Source organism: Aulostomus chinensis, chromosome 6 (genome assembly GCF_037954235.1).
Source record: "Aulostomus chinensis isolate RoL2024-O1b breed Wild chromosome 6, RoL_Achi_v1.0, whole genome shotgun sequence".
NCBI classification, from domain to species: domain Eukaryota; kingdom Metazoa; phylum Chordata; class Actinopteri; order Syngnathiformes; family Aulostomidae; genus Aulostomus; species Aulostomus chinensis.
Genome location: NC_141325.1, coordinates 2,136,954 through 2,160,443, shown reverse-complemented (window position 1 = coordinate 2,160,443; position 23,490 = coordinate 2,136,954). Strand labels below are relative to the sequence as shown.

The following is a 23,490-nucleotide window of genomic DNA, read 5'->3' as shown; positions in this document are numbered from 1 at the left end:
AGAGGCACGTTTGAGCTGTTGTGAGAACTCCTGGATTCAGGAGTCAAAGTCAGAGGGCTGGTTCTGGGTCTCTGTCCTACCCATAGAGAAGGCCCCCTTGTAGTCCATCTCCGTCATGGAGACATCAGCGGCGGCCGGGTCCATCATGAACACCTTCTCATTATTACATAGCTGGAACTCCGTGTTGAGCGAGTAGACCACCGGGACAGGCCGGTTGGTCTGCTGGAAGGCGATCGGCACCAGAAACCTGCTCAGAAGAAGAGGGGCCGACGTAACCAGCTGCCTACACATCACTTCTTCTGTTCCCACAATGCACCAGGCTCAAACACACATCATTATCAAGCTAAACCGGGAGTCTGGGAGTCATTTTTATACATCTGGTCCCGGCAGGTGGACAGTGTCTCCTAGAGTGTATGGTAGCTGAGGAGGACGTACTTCTCTGGGGCGTGGGCCGTGCAGGACAGGGGCTTGTCACCGGGGTCGATCCAGGGCTGCGTGGGCTGCACGGTGCAGGGGATCAAGAAGATGGTGTACTCTCCAGAATAATCCTTCCTGTAGAGTCACACACACACACACACACACACACACACACACACACACAAATTCATACCAGAGTGCAGGGAGATATTTTCACTAATAATCCTGGAGAGAAGTGCTTCATTAAAAGTTCCTCTGAAACCAAAAGTGAGCAGATACAAACCTCCAAGACTCCTCAGAACTCAATTAAAGGCCAAGTCTACCAATCATCATCATCATCATCATCATCATCATCATCATCATCATCAGACTGGCGACTGTGATGCTTCTGCAGATACCGACCATCGTCATAGTTCGTATAAATCTGGATCTTTACCTGAATCTTCAAACAAATTTAGTTTCATCTTGTGTTTACTTGTTTCTGTCACTACTGAGAATAAAACCCCCCAAATAACAACTGATTTAATGTCCAAATTGCAGTTTAACTGCAGTGCGAAATGTGAACGTCGGCGTCTTCCTGTCGTCTGACCTGCTGTAGGAGCTGGTGGCCCGCCACAGCTGGTACGGAGAGTCGAAGGTTTGGGCGCTCCACAGCAGCTGGATGTCGAACTCGATGCCCCCCAGGTGGTCCGGGGCCATCAGGTGAGACTTGTGGCCCGGCAGGGTGTGATGTTCAGGGACGAACTGACCTGGAGGACAGGAAAGCAGAATCATGGAGGAGGAAACTCTACATGGAGTAGATTCAAGATTCTCCTGCTAGTTTTTTATTATTATTATTATTATTATCACCATTATTATGTTCCCATCAATGTGGTGTGCTAATATGAGGACAAACATTGAAGAGAGGTACATCTTCATCTAAAAACCTTATTATCCGGGGTTTGTCGTCTGAACCCACCTCTGAATTTGGCGTGGGTCTTAAACTCGATCACCAGCCGTCCGTCCTCCCTGATGTAGATCCTTATGATCTGTAGTCTGGCTGAGAGGACGCTGTCCGTCTGGATGCCTGCAAGCATGAAACACCAGCAGCCAGAGACGGGGTCAGCACTGGTCACAAAGTGGAACAAACATCTCTACCTTCCTCCATTCAACCCACAGGCTCAGTGGAACTAAGCCCAGAACAAAGGTTCCGTCGCACCTGTTCTCCAGAGCACGGTGTCGTAGAAGAAGGAGAACTCCATCTCGGTGTGATGCTCCAGAGATGCCCAGCCTCTCGGTGCCGTCACGTAGATGTAGGACACGTAGAGAGGAACCTGCACTGTCAGGAAGGACTGAGCCGAATCCCGAACCTGCATAACAACAGTACTTCAGTGTTGGTTCCCAACCTGTGGGGTGGGACCCTTCAGAGGGACGATGCATGTCAAAGAGATGTTTTCTCCATCATGGTCCGATGTACCTGAAAATCTGCGGTGACGGAGCCTCCGCAGACGTCGATGAGCTCGGTCATGTCGTAGTAGGCGTCGAAGGTCCAGATGCAGCTCTTCAGGTTGAGGTGTTTGTACAACTGGATGCTTTTGGCCTCTCGCACGTTGGGGTTGAACTGGTAGGGACGGTCGTACCCCGGCCCGAGAGAAATACTGTCGTAGGACACGTCGTCAAGGAAACCTGAGTCTGCAGGAGAGTCAGCAAGGTTGGATTAACTGCTGGAATGCTGGCTTGAGAGAGAGAGAGAGAGAGAGAGAGAGAGAGAGAGAGAGAGAGTGTGTGTGTCGTACCAGAGATCCCCTGCAGGTCTTTGAGGTTGACCAGGTTGGAGCAGACGTGCTGCTGCCGGTAGATGGACTCTGAGAGGAGGAAGTGCAGGTTGTGCAGCGGCATGGTGGACACCAGGGGGAGCATGCCGTCCTGGTGGGGGATCTGCACCGAGATATGGATGCTACACAGGGACAAACAGAGCGGATGACAGAAGAGATTAACGAAGAAAGCAGGAGAGTTTGAGAGAAGACTTTTACCCTCATCTCCCTCCCTCCTCACCGGTTGGGATGTTCTTTGTGTTTCACATCCAAATATTTGAGTGTAGCAATGAAGGACTGAGCCTGGAAACCTCTGGCGGTTCCCGTGGTGACTGGTGTGTGACAAATGGAACCATCAGTACCAATGGTGGCGATGTTGCTCCTTAGCGGCGTCCCGAGATGACCAGCCTTATCTCTGGCCTGAGCCACGCAGCGAACGTGGAAACGGCGGCTGAAATAAATGCTGTCCAGGACCTGAGAGGAAGCGGAGAGTCTTTCAGAGCTTTTCGTCAAGAAAATGACAACTTTCTTTGATAAACAATCCAACAATGTGGTCGTTAGTCTTCCTTCTGCATCATGACCAGAGGAACACAGGCTCAAGTTTCCGACGAGGACACTTGTCTTAAAAATGGCTCACAAATGTTTAGTTCTTTTTAAACAGAGTCCATAGTCTCCTAAAACATCTGGTTACAGCTGTTTTAAAGCCCAAATTATTCAAACACAGTGGAAAGATGAGCGGTCGAGGATGTCTGACGATGGAGGGAATGCATCCTGCAGCATTGACAACAGCAACACGCAACCGTTGAAACTAACCAGTGAGTCCCATGTGTTGGTGTTGACATGAACTGGGAGGTAAACATCAACTATGCCATTCTTTTATATTTTATAAAGTTGATTACACACAGCTGGTTAACACAGGAGTGTGATACCAAGTGTTTGATAGATTTTGGAATCTATGGTCCCACTGAGATGCAGATCGATAAGGGCCACCAACTTTTTTTAAACCATATCATCGTTCTCTCGTGAGATGTTCTGGAACCAATAAAAATTCTGAGCAGTTTGCAGGTCTTTGATTTCATTCTCAAAGGACGGCAGAGAACTTTACATAACTTTAGTACAAATACAATTTTGTGTTCATAACCCTGCAACAAAATTGTTAAGAGAACCTTAAAATGAGAGAGGATCCAGGATGGACCCCTGCGGGACACATTTGGTGAACAGAATTAAAACACTCCCTTCCGTCAACTTGGGGCAGCCGATCCGGATCGACTCACCATGTGGTTGACACTGGTGAACGGCGTGGTGTCTGTGACCGTCTCGAAGGGTGAGCGGGCACCGTTGGTGTCGGTGGGCGCCGCCACTTCCCACGAGAAGTGAACCTGAGTTTGGTTGATGCCCGCCTCCTCACAGCGCTCCTTCATCACAGAGTATTTGGGGTAGTGGGGGTCACAGGGGGTGACACACACCAGGGGGTAACCCGGAGAGGGGGTCTTCTTATTCCCCTCCTTGGTCACCTCTTGGACATGATCATAGTCAGCGAGAGAGACCACCTGAGCAGAGAAGGAGGAGCTTTAATGAGAATCATGTTACGTCACCAAATCTCTCTAAACCCTCATAAAACTTTCACCAGGGCGCCGGATCGTGACTCATAACGGCGTTTCAATAACAAGCAGATATTTACACCCGAGTATCAACATTGTTATTGTTGGGGTTAGGCCTCACAAGGAGTGCCAAAATGCTGGTGCTCGTAAAGGGGGAGAGGATTGGCGATATCTTAAATTGAACTGTAAAGAAAATAATCAATTATTAAATATGATTGTTACAATATAATCTATTAACGGGGCACCACCCTGGAATCAGGGAACAGCCAATCCTCTGCTATCGACCTCAAAGGTGAACAGGGAAAGCAAATTGTCAAATTTGCTTGGCCAAATTCAACAGCTATTGAATCAATTAAAATTAAACAATTAATTATTTAATTAAAATCAATTGCTATCAGGTCTATTCAGTCTCAGTCAAATAGAAGGTGTGATTCTGAGCACTGACCCAATCAAACCAGCAATCAAAGTTCAATCCACACACAACCAGGAGTCGAATTGTTGCAAAATATAACACATTTATTATCACAACATTAATTTTACAATTAACACAGCAATAATCAATAGGTTTATCTTCACAATTACGGACTACTATCTCACATCTACTTCTAGCAAGAGTGTGTGTGTGTGAGTGAGTGTGAGACAGAGAGAAAGAGAGAGAGAGAGAGAGAGAGAGAGAGAGAGCGAGAGAAGGTGCGCGTGCGCACCTGAGCGGGTCAGGGTAACTGACCCAAAATGGCGGACTAGGACGAATAGAGCCAAGATGGCCGCCCTGACTTCCGCTGAGTCGGAAGAGGGGGGGCAGGTAGGCTACAGAGTCCTAGTCGCGTGTGTGGAGGTGTGAAGATTCGGAGCAGAGTGGGGGAGGAAAGGAAAGATCTAACCTTTCTGTAGATTCAGATTAAATGGCGCCGACAAAGACAAAGAGCTCGCTCCCGCTCGCCGTGTGCGCGCGTACGGGTTTCGACCGAGTCTGGTGCGTGCGCTTCCACAGACGAGGTTACAGCTCTTTGGACTTCGTAGACGGCCACCGATCCTGAACTCAGCTCGGTTGTGGAAACCAAACAGTGATAACTCTTGATGATCAGAGCCGAGGGCCCGGCGGCCCGTCTGATCCAACAGAGTTAACACAGCACAGTGACAGTGACAGTGATGAGAGCTCGGCGGCTCGTTCACTTGCAGCGTTTACTGTCACACTCTTGCTACGATCTCTGCCCAGACACACTGATGCCTTCCTATCGTTGCTCCGCTCCGAGGCGGAGATGGAGGTGGCGCTTGCAGAGGGTCCGTTCCTTGGCTCGGATGCGCGCCTCCGCGGTCGACCGGGTCGGGGAATTGTCCTGAGCAACACGTCCCGACAAAACTTGCGTCCTTCTGCAGGGTAGAGGAGATCAGCGGGTGCGGGCTGTCTCCTTGGATCCAAAAATAAAAAAGAAGGGATGCGCGGATTCTGCGTGTTTGGGGATGAGGAGAGCCGCGGTCACGTGACTGAATCGAAAGTGAAAGTCTGTGGACTGGACTCGTCCCGCGAGTTGTAGACTGCTGCTCCACGAACAAGAGGGGAGCAAAGGGAGGTATGGTTTTGCTCCCTTTCGACAGACGCTACTTGGTGAAGTTAGCGTACCTGGGAAAAAGCGAAGTTTTTCGGCAGTAAATCTGGTTTTATAGGTCCACCGCTGATGATGACGTAGCGGGGACCCCCTGGGCTCTCAGCCAATGAGTAGTGGGTTTCCCCCTCTGAAGAGGGTTGCCACACCTCAACCTGGTGGCTGGCGGGAAAGTTTGTATTAGTCTTTGTTCTGTCCCATCTCCAGGTGGAACAGAGGGAGGAAGACAATGGTGGTCGTCAGCACATTGGGCTCTGGATCCCAACGTTATGCAAGAGTTGGTATCAAGACAACTTGGCCCTGTCATGTTTTTATGTATTTTATTGCTTTTAATAACTTAATTATAATACTGTTTTAATTTCCATCTTATCATATTAATCCTGGGTGTTGCTATCCTTTTAACATGATTTTAACATTTTATTATCATGTTTTAATGATCTTCTGTCACTGCTGTAAAGCAGTTTTAGCAGAAATCTTTCTATGAAAGGTTCTCCATAAATGAAGCCTTTTGTTTATTTGTACCTTGTCCCTGCCCTTTCTACCAAGTAGCTGAAACTTAACAATAAATCTGATGTTACACTTCCTATGAATGGTTTATTAGTAGATTCCAAACACAGCAGCTGTAAGTTATTCTGGTTAAAAACAGAAGAATGTCAGAGAACACCAGAGGAGAACGCTGCTGCTGTTCTCTGCTTAATGAACATGTGTTAGAGGGAAGACACTCCTGCTGAGAGTAAAGATGTTCCTCGTTTGTAAAGCTGAGCACCCCGAGGACGAAGAACATGTCAAGCGCTCAGCCATGATGCAAACTACACAAACCATCACCCTCCTCTGAAATCAAACATCCCAGTGTCTTAAAATAGCTGCTGAAATCCCGGCAGCTCTTTGTTGTTATTATCAAATAATTGAGTGGATTCATTATTATTGGTAGTATTATATCATAGTGGATTTCATGCAACAGCGCTCTCACAATGGGAAGGGCCGGGAGGATGAGACTGCCTGCAGCCTCCTGGTCCAGAATGGTCACTGTTGCCATAGTAATCTCCCCGAGGACTGCCTCCACAGGATCATCAGGGCCAAGGACCAGTGAGAAGGACTCGTGCCACTCCCTGTCCTCGTTAGAGAGAATTTCCACCTTGAACAGGATGTGGTCCATCCCTGCAGCGTGATGAGAGACGTGTCACCTGAGCTACATTCCTCCACTCACGCCGACCCCCCCACCTCCCTCTCCCTCCAACACAGTTACAAACATGCACAGTCTGTAAAGTTTGCTCTTATGAGTCTAAAAATGTCGATTTATTTGCAGCACTGACCAGGGGTGAACTTGAGCACGCGGCTCTTGGGATTGTAGTCCACCCCGGACTGAGCCGATCCATCTCGGGTGCTGCATCGGATCTTGGAGGTCCGATCCAGGTCTCCATGACGAATCACCTTGATGTTGAGCACCTCGATGCCGTCTGGACCAGGAGGCTCTCTGACCTGGTAGGACGCCTGCTCGAACTCAATGGTGGGAGCTGAAACAGGTGTGAATGCAAGACAGGTCACAGCACTGCAGGGAGTCCACAGCTGAGTGATGACTGGACGCGGCGGCACGAGTCCCGTGGAAGCTCCAGAGGACGAATTGGTAACAGAAAAGCTTGAAGTTTCCACCCACTCACCATCTTCATCATTGGTGATGGTGATGGTAACGATGTCGTTAGCACCGATCATGGCGCCACTCCAGTGGTCGCCCAGCGGCGTCCCCAGATGAACCTGGAACTCCTCTTCCGGCTCAAACACGGAGTCGTCGTTAATGTGAACGGTGCAGTTCTTCACCTACAACACAAACACACGGGTGTGAAGAAAAAGAAAAGGACCAGGGGTTCTACGTCAACGTTCTGGAGGAGGTTCCACCTTCTCTCCTTTCAGGAAGGTGATGCGCGACTCATCAGCATTCCTCCTCTCCTCGAAGTCGTCCATCACCATGGCGGACATGGTGCGGGTGAAACACCGCACCGATGACTTGAAGGACAGGTCACCTGTGCGGATGATGGGGATGTGCAGCAGGCCATCTCGCTCCTTCACCGTGTAGGCGCTCTTCTCAAACTGCATGCTGGGAACTGAAGCGAGCGAGTGACAGGCGTGAGACAGATGTGAAATATATTTTAAACAACCTTTCTATGGGAGTGTCGACGTACTGTCCTGGAAGGTGTCGGTGATGACCACGCTGGCCTCATACGGCTCCTGCAGGACGGCGCCTTGAGGAGAACTGAGGAAGACAACAAAGGACTCGGATCCTTCGATGGATGGGTTCTGGATGTCATCCATGATGGTCAAACTGCAGGTCTGAGAAGATGGAGTTAAAAACTAACTTTTAAGATATGAACACCCTGTTTGACTTGTTTTTGTCACTTTGTGTTTGCTAAATAGGTAATTTAGGATGTGTCATGGGACGCTCGAGAGCCGACCACCGCCGAGGGCAATAAATCAACCAATACAGAATAGAGACATTATCGGTGTAAATATGCCTGAAAAATGTGACGGTCCTCCTCTGCTCCACGCTGCACCCCCCGGCACATCTGAGGAGATTTCAACCCAACAGTGTTTACAACCCTGCTGGCAGATGGCTGAAATATGCAGGCTGCAGCGTGGCGGCGAAGCTCGCCTCCATGATGATAAATTGGAGCAGCTACATGAATCACGTTAGCCATGAGACAGATTGCCTTATTATTACTTTTTTTTGCTGCAGGTCAATTTGCAGCCCTCCAGGCAGAGTAATTGAAAGTGCATGGAAATCTCTGGACATGTTGGTGGACAGAAGCCACACGAATGATTCCTGGCGCCTTTAAATCCACTCAATCTGTTTATCACTGAAGGTGAAATGCAGATTCGGTCCAGACCTCTTCAGTTTTTCCAGGCTTGAACTCCACCTTCTTGGAACTGGGGATGTAGTCGACACCCGGACTGGCTGAGGGGGGGTCTGAGGGTCGCGTGGCGCACCACACGGTGGTCACAGAGGAGAGGTCGCTGCCGTGGCGCAGAACCGGTATTTCAATTGTCCCTGAAACAGGAAGATCAGAATGAAACTTGGAGGCGGTGACACGAGTGTGACCTCCCTAATCACTGATTTATGAAGTCTGCTCTGGTCTATAGGCTCAAAATAATTATAGCTTCATAAATGAACTGACAGCTGCGGAGTAAATTGAATGAATTTTGAAGATAAGTTTCCAGCGACTAATTGTGCTGCGCGTGTGAAGACGCGTTTATCCAACATGAAAGCAAAGTCAAAGAATTATAAAAAGAAGAGAGAACGTCAAGAGGCTGATGGATTCATGAGGGTGAGGAGGACACTCGCATGATACGACACCGGCTTTAAGATCCGGCCACAAGGTTTCCTAATGTTATACAATTTGAATTTCTGCTATAAGAGGGAACCATGACCTGCTACCTTGGCAAATGTAAATGTTCACCGGCCTGCTTCTCTTCTGCTTCATTTGCAGTAATTCTATTCAGAGAAACAGTCCACAGAGACGGGACTGCTGGCAGGAAATGAAGAATTCATTCATTTGCACCCGCTCAGTTTCCCCGTGGAGATCTAAACCAGCACAGCCTGGACCTTCATACAGAGTGGCGGAGAAGATTCATATCTCGTGACTTTACCAGCGTCTTCGCTGAAAGTAAAGGTGGCGTTCCCCAAAGAAACAGTCGAAGCATCGTTGGGTCCATCGATTACGACCTTGGCGACTGTCACGTCCCCCATGCGGGCGTTATCAGAGGCGTCTGACAGCACCAGCTCGAACTCCTCTGACAGCTCGTACTCGCTGTCGTCGATCAGCTTCACGTCACAGGTGGACATGCTGACGCCGGGACCAAAGATGACGTGGTTGTCCACCGTCATGCCACGACTCTTGTAGTCAGAGCCAGACTCCAGAGCGGTGAGGCTGCTGCCCTGAGCAGACTTGGACTGGGTGTAGCAGAGCGCCGACACGGTGCTGGACGTGTCACCTGAGTAGAAGGAGATCAAGTAGCGTTACAATCTTTGACAACCCTTCAGCTAACCGGCGCATGCATCGTAGAAAAGAAACGTACAGATGCGAACATTCGAGCTGCTGTGACCTTTGACCTTGAATGTGAGCCTCTCTTTAATTTGGATGGACACTCTTTGCACTTCTATTCAGATTACTGTCGTATGTTTAATTGTTTGACAGTCACATGATCAAAAGTCAGCAACATCTGTAGCCTGTAGAATGTAGCAAACCTGTTGATAGTTGACAATACTCGTTCGTAGAAGTTCCCAACAAGTAAACAACTGCTATTAGTACTGAACGTGTGGGAACACTGCAGTGCATGAAGACCATCAGCTGCAAACTTACAAAGGTGAAATACCAACAAACAATAGTTGAGCGTACTGTTCTGTACCTTTCCTCTCGATGGGGGCGTGGATGAAGCCGGTGCTCTCGTTGACGTGGTACGTCTTCTTGTCAAACTGCAGAGTCGGCTCATCTTCGGTGTCGTTGATGTTGACGGCGGCGCGAGTGTTTCCCCCCAGCAGAGCGTAGACGGGCATGCTCAGCTCCACCTGGAAGCTCTCAGTCCCCTCGAAGACTTTGTCATCATTAATGACAATGGTGCACACCTTCATGTCCTCGCGCTCGTCAAACTGGACCTGTGGGAGGACGGGAATGTGAGCCAGAGTCCATCACATCAGAAACACAACCGCTCCGAAATCAGAGCAGAACGATCTCGAGGTGGAACGTTGCCGGAGAGAACCGGAGTCTTTGTGTTGATTGAGGGTAAAAGCTGAAACGCAGAGATCATCTTAAACTTTAAGAATGTGTCATTCATGACGGCTGCACCGTCCATGAATGACACAAGAAAGACAAAGGGTCAACCTGAAAGTCTTCAAGTCTCGAGGATTCACTGAAAAGCTTTCCTGAAAATATGCGTCTCTTAACAAGCACTTTACGAGATCAGGGTTCCTTCTGTAGGAGGACCGGAGGACCTCAGCTCTTCAGTGACCAGAGGAGCCTTTATCACTGGTCAGTAGGCCGATAACATGAGCCGATACTGGCCCACGACAGAGACGGTCCTCTGGTGTAGGTGACGTCAGAAATGCACGTGCTGATATGAATATTATTCAGGGAAAGACGCTTGGGGGTGTTTTAGATTCCCAGTGAGGCTTATTATTTTTGTGATGCAATTTTAGGCTATAAAGTTTATCTCTAAACTGTAAAATACTCTGCCTCCATCTTTGTTATAGGCGCATGTTAATTACTTTTATGGACCTTTAGCGTATTTTTTTTTTAAATCATCTTTTTCCATTTATTATCATCTAAACTGAAAACTGCTTGAAATTCCAGGCCAAATACATGAGCAAAAGAGAGAGAATAAAGTGATGAGTCGGCATTTGATCAACCAGAATGATGGACATCAGAATCCATGTTGGTCCTAAATTAGCACTTCGCCATTGTTAGCAAAACCCGAAGAGTGCAAAGCTTCATGACGTCGGATATAAAATGTCACTGTTCGATCCTCTCGTCTCACGTTTGGGTGAAATTGTGTCACTTTAAACAAGTGAACTCGTATTACAGCCCAAAATCTTGTGAGCCTTGACCTGTAAACTCCAATGAGGTCATCATCACGTCCACGTGGATTTCGGTGCAACAACGGAGCATTTTACTCTTCTCTGGTAACACCAGCGTACCTGTCCGGCGTATTCCACGTAGTCCTGCTGGCCGGGCCGGGAGCCCACGCTGCTGGTGGAGGTGGCGCTGCCCTGCTCTGTACGGCACAACACAATGCCGTACTGGTTCAGGTTACCGGTCCGCTTCACCGTCACAGCCACCGTGCCGGCTTTCTCACTCACGTTGTAACTGTGAGGACATCAGCGGAGGTGAGAGGTTATGATTGAGAACAGGGATGATGGCGCGCTTATGTGGTTCTGGATGAAAGTGTCAGACCTTTTGTGCTCAAAGCTGATGAGGGACCACTGGATGTGGAAGACGTTGTCACTGACCACGTTGGGTTTGCTGTCCTTGACCAGAAACTTGAAGTTGTCCATAGTTTCCTGAACATTCTCCTCGTGCAGCACGTAGCGGATCAGACCAAGGTTGATGTCAGCTGGGGATGAGCGAGATTAATGATGGTCAGATATGAAAGTGCACCATTCCAGTCACTGCACATCTCCTTGTTCACACGTGACCGTCCGTCACCTTAGAGTCCAGTCACAACATGGATATAAAATGGTGGTCCAGGTCTTAACCGCTGAAGAAATAACTGCATTACCACTTTGGGACACTAGGGGGAGGGGAAGAAACATGAGCCAAAGCCTCTTTCAGGTCTGGTTAAGTTTAGATACAAAGTAGAAACGTCACCCCTCCGTTGTATACCTCCACGATGTGACCTTTGACCTCCAAAATCTTTTTAAGTTCATTCTTTGGTCCTAGGGGGATGTTTGTGCCAAATGTGAAGAAATTCCCTCATGGTAGAACGCCTCTGGCCCACAGAGGGCGCCGCTGCATAGCCACAGCAACAACATGTGACTCTTGTGAGGATGACAGCAGGCAGTTTGGTTGTCGAAGCATGAAAAGGTTGAAAGAAAGTTCTGAGTTTGTCTGAATATTCAAAGTACAAGCTGGACTAAATGAACCTTCATGACTTCAGTTTTGAAACCTGAAGATGGAACTGGGACACGGCGTCTGGTGTTCGAACCACCCATCACCCAAACTAACCGCTGGCATGGCTTTTCTCCCTGTATGCAGACGCACTCCCATTACTGCATTTGCTCCTCTCAGAAATGTTGAAATGAAAAGTAATTCTGACGTGTGTTGTTGAGTTTGGGCGCGATTTTGCAGAAACATACGAATGTTAGTCTGGGGAAGTGGGCTGGCGTGGATAAATGTGAGAGACGCAACCAAAAGCACAAGAATCAATACCAAGAGTGCAGCAGCAGGTAGAAATCAAGCAGTTTCTCTGCTAATCCTCACTTCACTTCGACTTCATGGTGACAACACAAAGACTCCCCCTGCAGCCATCAAGTCTTAATACTAATCGCCTTTGTGCGAAGGATCTCTTCTGTGAAAAAATGATTCCGTAATTTGCTGCCTGCGGCCGTCCTCCATCTCTTGAGAGACATGAGGAGCAGTTGAAAATGAGAATGACAGGCATCACTGGCTCACCAGCTCTGCTCCTTTATTCCTTCCAGAGGAAGCAGCAGAAGGAATGACTTCCTAACTGATGGCTGAGAGCAAAGAACTCTTCCTGTTCGAGGGACGGTCACACGACCTTCAGGAGGCTCTGAATAAACACGACTACATGACATCAACTTCCAAAATGCTAAAACTGCATCGAAGTGAAAGCATGTAACAGGGTAAACCATCTTTTTTCCTGTGAGTTCATTTCAGCTGTTGGCTGTTTGTTACCATTAACTAAATGACGTTTGTGAGCGTCAAATCTTGACTACGACACATCAAAGTTGCTCTCCAGCCTGGAGGATCAACATGATACCAATGCAGGCTGACGCTGATCCTTGGCTGCAGCTCAGAGGTGAAGATAAAGAAGCTCGTGATGAGAGCGACGCTCATTTAAACTGTAAATTGGCTGAGAAAAAATGTAGACGAGGAAGGGGAGGAAACACCGCTGAGGTGTCTTTGAAGACAAAGATCAGGGAGGAAATATCAGACACTTAACAGGAAGAAAAGCTTTGATGAGCCGATATTTTTTTAAATCATTATTTTTATCCCTGGCATTTGGATCCCGCTCCTTCACTCTGGAACGATGGTGAAGCCCCAATTTAAAACTCTGAAAAGTGGCACCCAGAACACCAGGAAAAAGCTCAAGAAGGGAAGAACACGGAGCTATCGGCCAACCTCAGCAGATGCGGATGCAAGATACTGGAATTTTTGTTGATGTCCAATATGTCAATATTTCATAACCTATTTAGTCAATATTGTCTGTATAAAATCAGATTTTCCCACTTATTAAACATTTAGGAAAGCCCAATACTCACTGTATCGGTGAGCAAAAATGATATCAATATGATCAATAATTTGACCGATGACCTTACAACTCATAAATGACATGCTGATACCGACACGCCTCCCCCGTTGGAGGACTGCAGTACCTTGGGTGAAGGTGGTGATGGGGTTGCCAGGTTTCAGCTTGCCCTCCAGGAAGCCGTGCTTGGGCTTGGCGGTGACTTCGTACACCAGCTGTCCGTCATCGGTGTCGGGGTCCATGGTCAGCAGCTCCTTCTTGCTGATCAGGTTGGTGGCCTGCGGGACGGAGACGACTCTCAGTCACATTTACCCTCAACAACCTCCTAGATGGATGGAAGATAATGGAGGCATTTCCAGCCCTGAGGGAGGAAACACGACTCCAGCATGGTAATTAACCGCTACAGTGGATCTGGATCGCTGAGGCTGAGAAAATAAACACGTTCGCTGTCTGATGTACTTGCAAACACACAGAGACTGCTGGGGATATTTCATCTTGACTGGAGCCGGGCCAGTCACACCCACCAGGGTGCTCTGCCTCAGCCTGGGTGCACCACTGCTGCTGCCGCCTGCCCTTCACTTCTTACGTTGCTTCCCTTTATTGAAAGGGAATATTACAACATTCATGTTGAAACCATTTAATGGAGGACCAGCTCATACAGACACGTTTCCATTGGCATCTTTCAGTTTCTTTCCTGAAGAAGGAGTCACGTGTCACCTGATATTGTTTGTTGCCATTTTAAGGAATATAAAATGCATCTTCTGAAATGCTAAAATGCAACCAGTTTCAGTTTAAAGGGTCCTCATGGCTTTATTTAGAGGCATGAGACGGACGAAGTCCAAGCGATGAATCACCTGCAGGTCAAACACCCCGCACACTCAGGACGAGTGAGCAGTGCCAGGTCACAGCGCCTGGTCACTCGTCCATCACCCTGTGCTGAGGTGTTGACACCAGCAGGGGGAGCTAGTCAATTACATATTGTGAAGAACATAGAGCCTCTCTCACTGACACAAACACAAAATCCTAATACACATTACCACTAATAATAATAATCGCTCTGCAGCTCAAACCTCTCTGCTCATAGCGTCCGGTGAATCTGCTCACGCACCGCCGACCGATGAGGAGGAAGCAAGGATTCCGATCAGTAAATGTTTCCTCAGTCACAGGCTTTACTTTTTTGTTGTAATTAGTAATGTAATTAGTGAGAGCAGCAATTCAAGTAATCGGTTATCAAAGCTCACAGGGAAGCAGCGCTAAAATCCCCCTGTTGGAGGAGGAGGTGACCCTGCAAACAAGACGCCGTGCACCTTGTTGTCCATGTACTCCAGCCACTGCAGGCCCAGGTTGGTGACGATACGAGGGGTTCCGTCGTCTACGGGGAGAATGTCAATCTTGAACTTCTGAGGGGCGGCTGTCACGATCTGGAAACAGATGTGAGATTTAAGACCTTCGTGTTGGTTGACACCTAAATATGCTTTGTATTCTTATCAGTTTGTAGTTGCTTTTGAGAGATTTATACAGGCTACACACATAAGACACAGACCAAGACCTTACATAAACAATAGAAACCCTCAGGGCTCATACATCTCACTTCTCTTAGCACAGATTCTGGTTCAGCAACAGGAGGAGAGGAACTGCGGCGTTTATGGAACTGGCAGCATTGAAATATGACATTTTAAAAATTCAACAGCCACATCTGCTTGCAGGAACAGCGCCCTGGATAGAGGAGATAACCACTTCCCCTGAAAAGATCGCCCGTCGTCATGCAGGAACGGAAAAGATCGTGAACAGATAAAAGCTGAATCTCACAAGACACAAGTGCTGCAGGTTATTACTGTATTGATTCGCCCGCCCTCACACTCTGGTGGCACGCTAAATCAGATAAATTACTCTGATGGAGTGTCGGAGGTGCATGAGGGGATAGAGAAGGGGTCCTGACACGGATGCTGTTGAGGCCAACGCGCCATTTGAAGGATGCGTTCATCTCCAGGAGCTCATGCAGTATTCAAACAGAGGGCGAGCAAATCCACCTCCGACACCGGTGGCCAGAAACTGCTAGCAAGCGAGTGGCTGTCAAGCTGAGAGTCTGCAGGTGATAGAGAGATAATACCTGTGTTTGTGTGTGTGTGTGTGTGTGTGTGTGTGTGTGTGCGTGTGCGTGCGCACACGCAGGATATCAATACCCGCCTGCTGTCATTCAGTTGAATCATGTGGACTATTAGGGGAGACGTGTGGTGTTGAGGGATGGTTAAATTGATACGCTGAGGAGTCAATTCAGCCTGCAGCGAGCTCATAACCACCACCATAAAACTGACATTAACACACAATTGCACACACGCGCAGTAGATATCTTCACTTGTGAGGACTCTCATTTAAGTGCGTTTTAGTCCAGCGGGTTCTGGTCAGAGGTTCTACCATTTTCAGACCTTTTGTCCAGTCTTATGATACCAAAGTGTAATAATGCCAATTAAGTCAGGGGTAAAAATCTGAAGGATCCTCTCAAACCTCCCATTACACAAACCAGTGGTTCATGGTTTTAACACCCACATCCTGAGATGACCCTGATCCATCTCACTCCAAGCACTCCACTCCGGGCCGGTGACCACTTCCTCCTGGGCCAGGAAACACTGAGCTTCTTCAGCACCTGGTATGTTCGTTATCTTGATCAAAAATGTCTAGACGGGTGAATCTACTACCCCCCCCCCCCCGCCACACACACACACACACACACACACCCATGTGAACAGTGAAAGTCTCACAGAGCTAGCATTAACGTTAGCAGTACTAGCCTAGCCACTAGTGGTGCTAGCACCATCTATGGAGGACCAGATGTACACAGCAGGAGGCTGAATTCACTTTAGGAGGTACAGGATTCAAAAAAGTTTGGGAACCACCAGTCTAAAAAGAAATATCTCAGAACTGGAAACCTGAAACATCCAAATATTTGAATATTAGGTCCTGAGGGGTGTGTTCCTCTCTGCATAACATATCCTGTAGGTTCCTTTTACACTCAGAAAATAAATTAGGAAGCAATGAAATAATGAATAAAGAATAGAAACCCTTAGAATCAATAACTGCATTTTTATGGACAAATCATATCAATTTCCTTTCCACGGTGATGGACGGATGGAGTCCTCACTTCCCCGACAGACCTCTATTTCCTTTAATCTTCCAAAAATATCCTGTTTCCACTTGTGCAAAATATCCACTCCGTCAAATGTGTTTCCTGTTTATTCTCTTCTACCCTCTTATAAATGAGCAAACAATATTTCAAAAGAACTTTCTGACTTTCCAAGAACACACTCACCCTTCAAAAGGTCTTCACCTTCAAGCAAACGTCACTCCCTACGTCCACACTGAACTTTATCCTCACACACAAGCACACCAACTTCTGATTCACCCCTGTCACATAAAGGTCACAGCAATGACTCCTCGCACGCACACACACACACACACACGCACGCGCGCACGCATGCACGCACGCACGCACACACCACCCAACTCTTCTAATTTAATCATCCATCTGAAATAAAAATGTCATGAAGCTTCCACACATACACACACCACAAACATTACTGCTGTGATTGAAATGTCGATACACATACACACGCACACACGCACACACACAGACACATGCACACACACGCACACACACATGCACACATGCACACACACACACACAGACACATGCACACACACGCACACACACATGCACACACACACACACGCACACACACACACACACATGCACACACACACACACACACACACACACACACACACACGATTACCTCCTTGCCGCCCTCCTCCACCATGAAGAGGAGGTTGGTGCCGTCAGCCACTGTGAAGGTGAAGCGGTCCTTGAGGGAGTTGGAGCCGTCGTGGTTGTAGCTGATGCGGTTCTGGTAGATGTCGTCCATGCTGAAGCTGCTGGTCTGGCGGTAGTGTTGGCCGTTGCTGGTGCGCTCGATGGTGCCGTGGCGAGGAGCCTGGACAACGGTGAAGATGATGGACTCCGCCTGACAGAAAGTAAAGAGTGAGCTGCGCCACAAAGAAGACTCCTTTTGATTGCTGCGCGATCATGTGAAGAGAACTATTGAGGAGCCTTTTTTATCTAGAACAGAGGCTTTCTTACACTCACTGTCATATAGATGTTAAAGGAAAACAGCAACTTTCTAAGAGAGTCTCATTTTGTCCACCGTCCCCAAAGGCCAATGAGAAGACAGGGGAGCTAAGACCTAGGCTAGTTAGCTTAGCACAATGAATGGTAGTGGGTAGAAAGTGTTAGCATATCAAATACTCTTTTCTCCCAAATGGTTTTTGACGTTGTCGTGACAGAATCAGACACGTAGCCGGAACTACTTTCCTGACTGGGTGCAGTGATTTGACGCAGCACCTCCAAAGCTCCATTGGAACTTGGGTCAACAGAACCAAACATTTGTTGAGGACTAGAAGAGCGACTGCTGCTACTGATGATGATGAGGAGGAGGATTCCTGCTGGACACACCAGCATCCTGGACTTGAGCTAGCTGATGCTAACACTTCCCACCCACCACCAGCCATTGGGCTAAGCTAACTAGCCTGGACCTGAGCTAGCTGATGCTAACACTTCCCACCCACTACCTGCCATTGGGCTAAGCTCACTAGCATGGACCTGAGCTAGCTGATGCTAACACTTCCCACCCACCACCAGCCATTGGGCTAAGCTCACTAGCCTGGACCTGAGCTAGCTGATGCTGACACTTCCCACCCACTACCTGCCATTGGGCTAAGCTAACTAGCCTGGACCTGAGCTAGCTGATGCTAACAATTCCCACCCACTGCCAGCCATTGTGCTAAGCTAACTAGCATGGCTCTGTCTATGGGTCTATCCTCTTTTATGGCTCTGGGCAGGAGGGCTTACACAGTGTTATCTCCCAAAAAGTTGCCCTGCTCCTTTGAGATTGCTATGCTAACCCAAAATCGTTAAATGCTGAATGTTCTTAGAAAATCTCTAATTGCAGACGATGTAGGAAGCTCCAATATGAAAGAGGAAATTGCAGCAGTGGAGAAACGAAATGTCTGGAGAACCCAGCTGGTCGGATCAATGGGATTAACTGTGTGAGGAAATCAGGCTGGATTCTTCCTTTTTGTGAAGTTGTTGCCAGAGAAACTGAAGCTATAGAAACAGTCGGTATTCTCAATGACAAAGACCGGCTTACAGAGATTACCATCGTTACCAGGCCCTGCTCTTTTCTGCAGATTTCTAATAAACTGAACAACTTGCAGGGGTTTGTGCTGCCAGTGTCCCACCTCAGTGTCTGCATCAGTGGCTTTCAGCTCAAACTCAGTGATGGTCTTCCTCACTCCCTCCTGGACCCTCATGCCAGGGACGAGGAGCAGGGGCAGGGAGTCATCCACCGGCTTGATGGTGATGTAGAACGTCTGGGCAACCTGGAGATGGGACACACAAAACACATTTGAACGTTATTTGTCCAACAAAGACATCCTGTCCTCGTTCAAGCAAATCATATCTTGAACTATAGAGATATTGAAATTATCAGATGAACTGGAAGCGTCTCTTTATGTTCCGAATTTGTGTAAAGATTCAATCAAAACATCTCAAAGCAACCAAACTGATTTTCATTAAAAGTTGCATGGAGAACATGATAGTTTAAGTTACGATGGCGCCTTTGACAGATACTTCACTCACAAAAGTGTTGTTTGTTTTTTTTGCCTTTCAAGAACTCACAAATGAGTTAACGACAGCCAAACTGTCTAAAAACATTGTTTATGAACTCTAAAGTGACGATGGAACACATCAGAAACTGTGCTGCAGTACGTTTATTGTACTACAATATCAAGCTTTAGTATCACTTTGAAATGCAAAAACCCACTGAGTACGCAGGTGCACTTCCAGGCCTGGAGAGGTAACAAGTGGAGAGCAGCAAACCTCCTTCACAAAGACAAACCACCACAAAAGCCTCCACACACTGCAGTCGGCCAGGCGTGAAGGTCAGATGACCTTTTCACATGTTTACTCAAGTCCTTGTGGTCCTCATTAGTCCAGATTAGCAAGGCAGATTTATGCATGAGGGGTTGGGGGGCTGAAGTGCGACTTCCTCTCCGCTGTAAAAGCTGGAAGTTCATTAGAGTTGATTGATCGTTTTTTATTCATACCAAAATCTTTCAAGCTTTATATTGGAAGGGAATTACTGAGCTACGGGTCAGAGATCTCTCACTGACCCTTTAAATAAAGCCATGCAAGGAGACGTTTTTGAGTTTAAAAGCTTCTGAGGGAAAAAAAAGTCAAAACAAACCTCGATGACAAATTAGCATGGAGGACTTTTTAAACAGGAGGTTTACGCTGCCCGTCTCCCATTCAAGATCACGAGAATTTTGTGACACAGACGATAAGAGCGGCGTGTAAGAGGCTCAAGCCTAAACCGCGCTAATGTCAGCGTTTGTGTGGCAGCGATGAGCAGGGTTACACAAACACAGTGAACCCAGGCCGATTTTCCCGAGCTGGGAAAAAGAACCAAAGATGAAATAGTGGGCTGGACTGATTTCACATCGTAAGAAATGTTGTTTTCTTTCCCTCTTGGTTTGGCTGCGGTTGCTTTGGCAGAGGAATGCGCCTTCCAATTAAGTTTTTATCATTATTTTAAAACTCTCATGTGTATTAAATCATAGATAAAAACACAAGTTTGTGGAATGCTTGCATCAGAAATTAAAACAAACAAAACCATCTGGATCGTGAAAACGTGGTCAAACATGTTCTGAATTACGTGGCGATGCGATGGTTAAGCACCGGCGCAGTGCGACCTCACCTTCAATCAGGTCTTTGGCCTCTCTGCCAGGCTTTCCCTCGCTGTACAATATTTCAACAGACTTACACACACGGGAGTCTTGTGATTGTCATCCTCGTTGTCAGAGGTCGCTGCTAATTAACAAGTGGAATGAAAACCTTCCCCAAGCCCCCACATGTTGGAACCCAACCACCACTTCCTGGTCTTGAGGACCCATTTCAAGTCGTGACATTCACCTCATTTGTTCCATCTGATATGGTGAAGGAAAACTGGTCGGCGTGCTTCTCTTCTTCGCTGGTGTGGACATACTGGATGCTGCGTGACGCCAGATCAGCCTGGGTGAAGGTGGTGATTCTAGCGCCTGAAGGAGAGTGAAGATTAAACAATCAACATACAAAGTCATTTACTTAATTTTTCTTTGGACACCCAAGGGTCCTGGGTGACACAAACATCATTAGGACAGCTATTCTCTTCCTCGCCGTCTCTGAACTCATCCCGCCACACTCGCTTACTTGCTATTTATGTATTTCATTGTTTTCCTTGTTCTTTTTTGTGCCAAATTTAAGTGCACCATTCATCTTTGTCATCGTGAGTTTTGTGCTTTAATCTATCTTTCTTGTACCTTTTTTAAAGGCCCTCCGCAGCGCTTCACCTCAGACCACACTTGTCTTTTCTCCTTTTCGTCCTTCATCATTTTAATGAGCCAATAAATGAAACTGAAACTAAAATTAAACCTCTTTAACAAGGCTCCCGGTCCTCTCGACTCCCCGACACCGCCACAGTTTAAAACTCAGCAGGAGACTTAATCAGGTCTGATTGCAATGATCAAACATGACAGTGTGGAACTGAAGGCAATTCTCTGGAAGACAAAGAGCCAACATACACGGAACGTTGCAGAACAGAGGGGCTTATCAGCCCCGCCGAGCAGGTTGTGTTTGCAATGATGTCTGTCTGTCTGTCTGTCTGTCTGTCTGTCAGCAGGATTATGGAAAGACTCTGAGGCCCATGTTCCCTAAACTTGGTGGAGAGGTGCAGAAAGGGCCGAGGAATAATTGATCGCGTCCTCCTCTTCGTGGGTCGACCAGATCGTCTCAAAAGTGGTCAGAACCACTTTGAGAACTCGGTGAAGGGTTACTGAGAAGACAGAGGCGGCCATGTTATGAACATAAAACTGGACTCAACATCATCGGTTGTTTTCCAGAGTTCATGTTTGATGAGAGTCAAGTGATACTGGAAACACTGGACTGAAATACAATGTTCCTTTGAAAAAATCCTGATACAAAAATAAGAGTACAGCTAATAAATGTTTGAATCTAAACTGAAAGTATATTCACGTGTATTATTGAAATATCTGATCTGAAAAATATATTTATAGTCTAAAAATCAGTGGTGTGCATGTCAACACTCAGAATGAAGCTGGAAGCTAGATCTCCATCAAGTGTCCATGTTGACCAAAGGCGAGAGGAGCGCCCAGCAAAGGGACTCTGGAGGAGGCAGTCATGCAGACGCAGGGTGTGGGACAGGTAGGGTGTGAGTCCGGTGTCATGTGGCTACAACCTCCCAGGATGGATGTGGCAGGGCAACACCACAGAGAAGCAGCAGGGACATTGATGAGGACATCGGAACGCCTTGTTCCTGTAACCCTATCAGTGCTCTGGACTACTTTTTGTGACAGTAACGTCTAAAACAAGTCCGAGTGAGCATCAGATAAAAGGAGATGGGTCACAGTCTATCGATTTGTGCGACAGGTGCCCTTTGACAAAACGCCACCTGTGATGGGTGCCATATAAGTTAATAAGCCTTTTGATGACTTTGGCTTTGAAAGTGAAAGACCGCATTCCTGTCTCCGTGCTGTTGCTCTGACGTTCCTCGGAGCTCCCCCAGGAGCAGGAAGCTAGTGGAGCATGTTAGCACGGGTGACAGACGGGCTGAATGGCTGGCAGTAACTATGTGGAGCTGCCCGGAGGTGAAGTGATGCTCCTAGATCAGACAGCAGTGTTAACATCCAGTTAATTAGCATGCTGCAGGAGCGCTGAGCAGCGTGGAGAATTCATTCAGACACGGCTGAAGTGCTCAGTAGCACGGAGGCTAATAATCACCTCTTTGTGGTAGCAGGATGCATTGATGTTCTTTATTTTATGTCTGCATTAAGACAGTTTAAGATGACATGAGAGAGGTGTTTTTATTTCCAGCACCTGGCAGAGGTTAAGTGTGGAGTAAAAGTGTGTTATGACGAGTTTGTGTGGGAATCCACTAACATGCACTAGAGACGAGCCCCAGTAATGAGTGTGTGAATCTATTCTGAAGGGGGAGCTTGAATACAACGGCGATAACAAAGAGAGGAACCAGAGCAAGACTCATTACACTTCCCTCTTTGTGTGTGTGCAGAATAATTATCACAGACAGAATTAGCATTTCTATGTATAAAAATGTACGGCCTGTGAGTGTGGTGGACTCATCAGTGTGTGAGTGAGTTCTTCTGGTTCGACGTCACACACAGCTGCCATCTATATTCTGGTTTCTAAAGGTTTTTCTGTACCATCAATGTTTGCACAAGACTGACAATGGCTTATTGATTGCTCAAACTGATATTCCTGCTCAGACCAGACTGAGAGTGAACAGCTCTGCCTCGGAGAACTCAGCCAGGCCAGCGCGACACAGATAATAACATGGAACTGTATACAGCTCTGAAAGACCCAAGGCTCTTCTACAAAGAGGCAGGCATAAATAAAAATGATGAGAGGACAAATAAACGAGGATAACCGTGACTGGGGGGTTTACATCTTTAACCCTGTATTGAACAGGCAGTCCTCAGTTTCTGGCAGAAGTCCGAGAGGCTGGTGTCAGGGGTGGGGAGCGCGCCTGAATCTGATGACCTCAGGTGAGGGGGCGGGACCCAGATGGTAGTGAAGGCCTGAATGAGTGTTTCTGCAACTGGATCAGTAAAGGCCCGTTTATGCTCAGCGTTAAATATGCACACGGATACAGACAGAGCCTTTTGTCGTTATTTCTGCTCGTTTCCATGAAGCTTACGGATACGGACCAAACGGAGCAGTCCCACCGGACATCGGGGAGGCAGTGTTGCAATGTCGCTGCCACTACCAGATACGTAGCTCCACGGAGACCCAAAGAAGAAATACCAATGGTGGAACTTTTTGAGGAGAGATTGTGCGACTTGCTGTGCTGGATGGGGGGGGGTCATCGAACGTCCCGGTGGACACCCTAAAGTATTTGAAATGATGCTCGTCGTCAATTTCTATCATCGACAGAACTCGAGAAAAGAATTCTCTGTCCTCCACTGGCGATGTATTTA

General features: G+C 47.5%; 1 protein-coding gene across 3 annotated transcripts in view; it reads right to left on the bottom strand.

Annotated features, from left to right (window-relative positions):
- The window catches only part of fras1 (Fraser extracellular matrix complex subunit 1), a 191,661-nt gene that overhangs the window by 4,786 nt on the left and 163,385 nt on the right, over window positions 1–23,490 (bottom strand). For all 3 annotated transcript variants that reach the window (XM_086205777.1, XM_086205778.1, XM_086205779.1), the window contains exons 47-70: window positions 20,414–20,538; window positions 18,682–18,822; window positions 17,181–17,408; window positions 14,697–14,810; window positions 13,517–13,667; window positions 11,355–11,514; window positions 11,099–11,267; window positions 9,814–10,060; window positions 9,055–9,399; window positions 8,295–8,455; window positions 7,593–7,740; window positions 7,309–7,514; window positions 7,074–7,230; window positions 6,729–6,929; window positions 6,386–6,573; window positions 3,485–3,760; window positions 2,452–2,684; window positions 2,193–2,353; window positions 1,874–2,088; window positions 1,616–1,766; window positions 1,376–1,483; window positions 1,007–1,166; window positions 436–552; window positions 81–247 (exon numbers count right to left, since the gene is read on the bottom strand). In XM_086205777.1, the coding sequence (XP_086061903.1) occupies window positions 81–247; window positions 436–552; window positions 1,007–1,166; window positions 1,376–1,483; window positions 1,616–1,766; window positions 1,874–2,088; window positions 2,193–2,353; window positions 2,452–2,684; window positions 3,485–3,760; window positions 6,386–6,573; window positions 6,729–6,929; window positions 7,074–7,230; window positions 7,309–7,514; window positions 7,593–7,740; window positions 8,295–8,455; window positions 9,055–9,399; window positions 9,814–10,060; window positions 11,099–11,267; window positions 11,355–11,514; window positions 13,517–13,667; window positions 14,697–14,810; window positions 17,181–17,408; window positions 18,682–18,822; window positions 20,414–20,538 (4,329 nt within the window). The remainder of the gene's footprint in view (window positions 1–80; window positions 248–435; window positions 553–1,006; window positions 1,167–1,375; window positions 1,484–1,615; window positions 1,767–1,873; window positions 2,089–2,192; window positions 2,354–2,451; window positions 2,685–3,484; window positions 3,761–6,385; window positions 6,574–6,728; window positions 6,930–7,073; window positions 7,231–7,308; window positions 7,515–7,592; window positions 7,741–8,294; window positions 8,456–9,054; window positions 9,400–9,813; window positions 10,061–11,098; window positions 11,268–11,354; window positions 11,515–13,516; window positions 13,668–14,696; window positions 14,811–17,180; window positions 17,409–18,681; window positions 18,823–20,413; window positions 20,539–23,490) is intronic.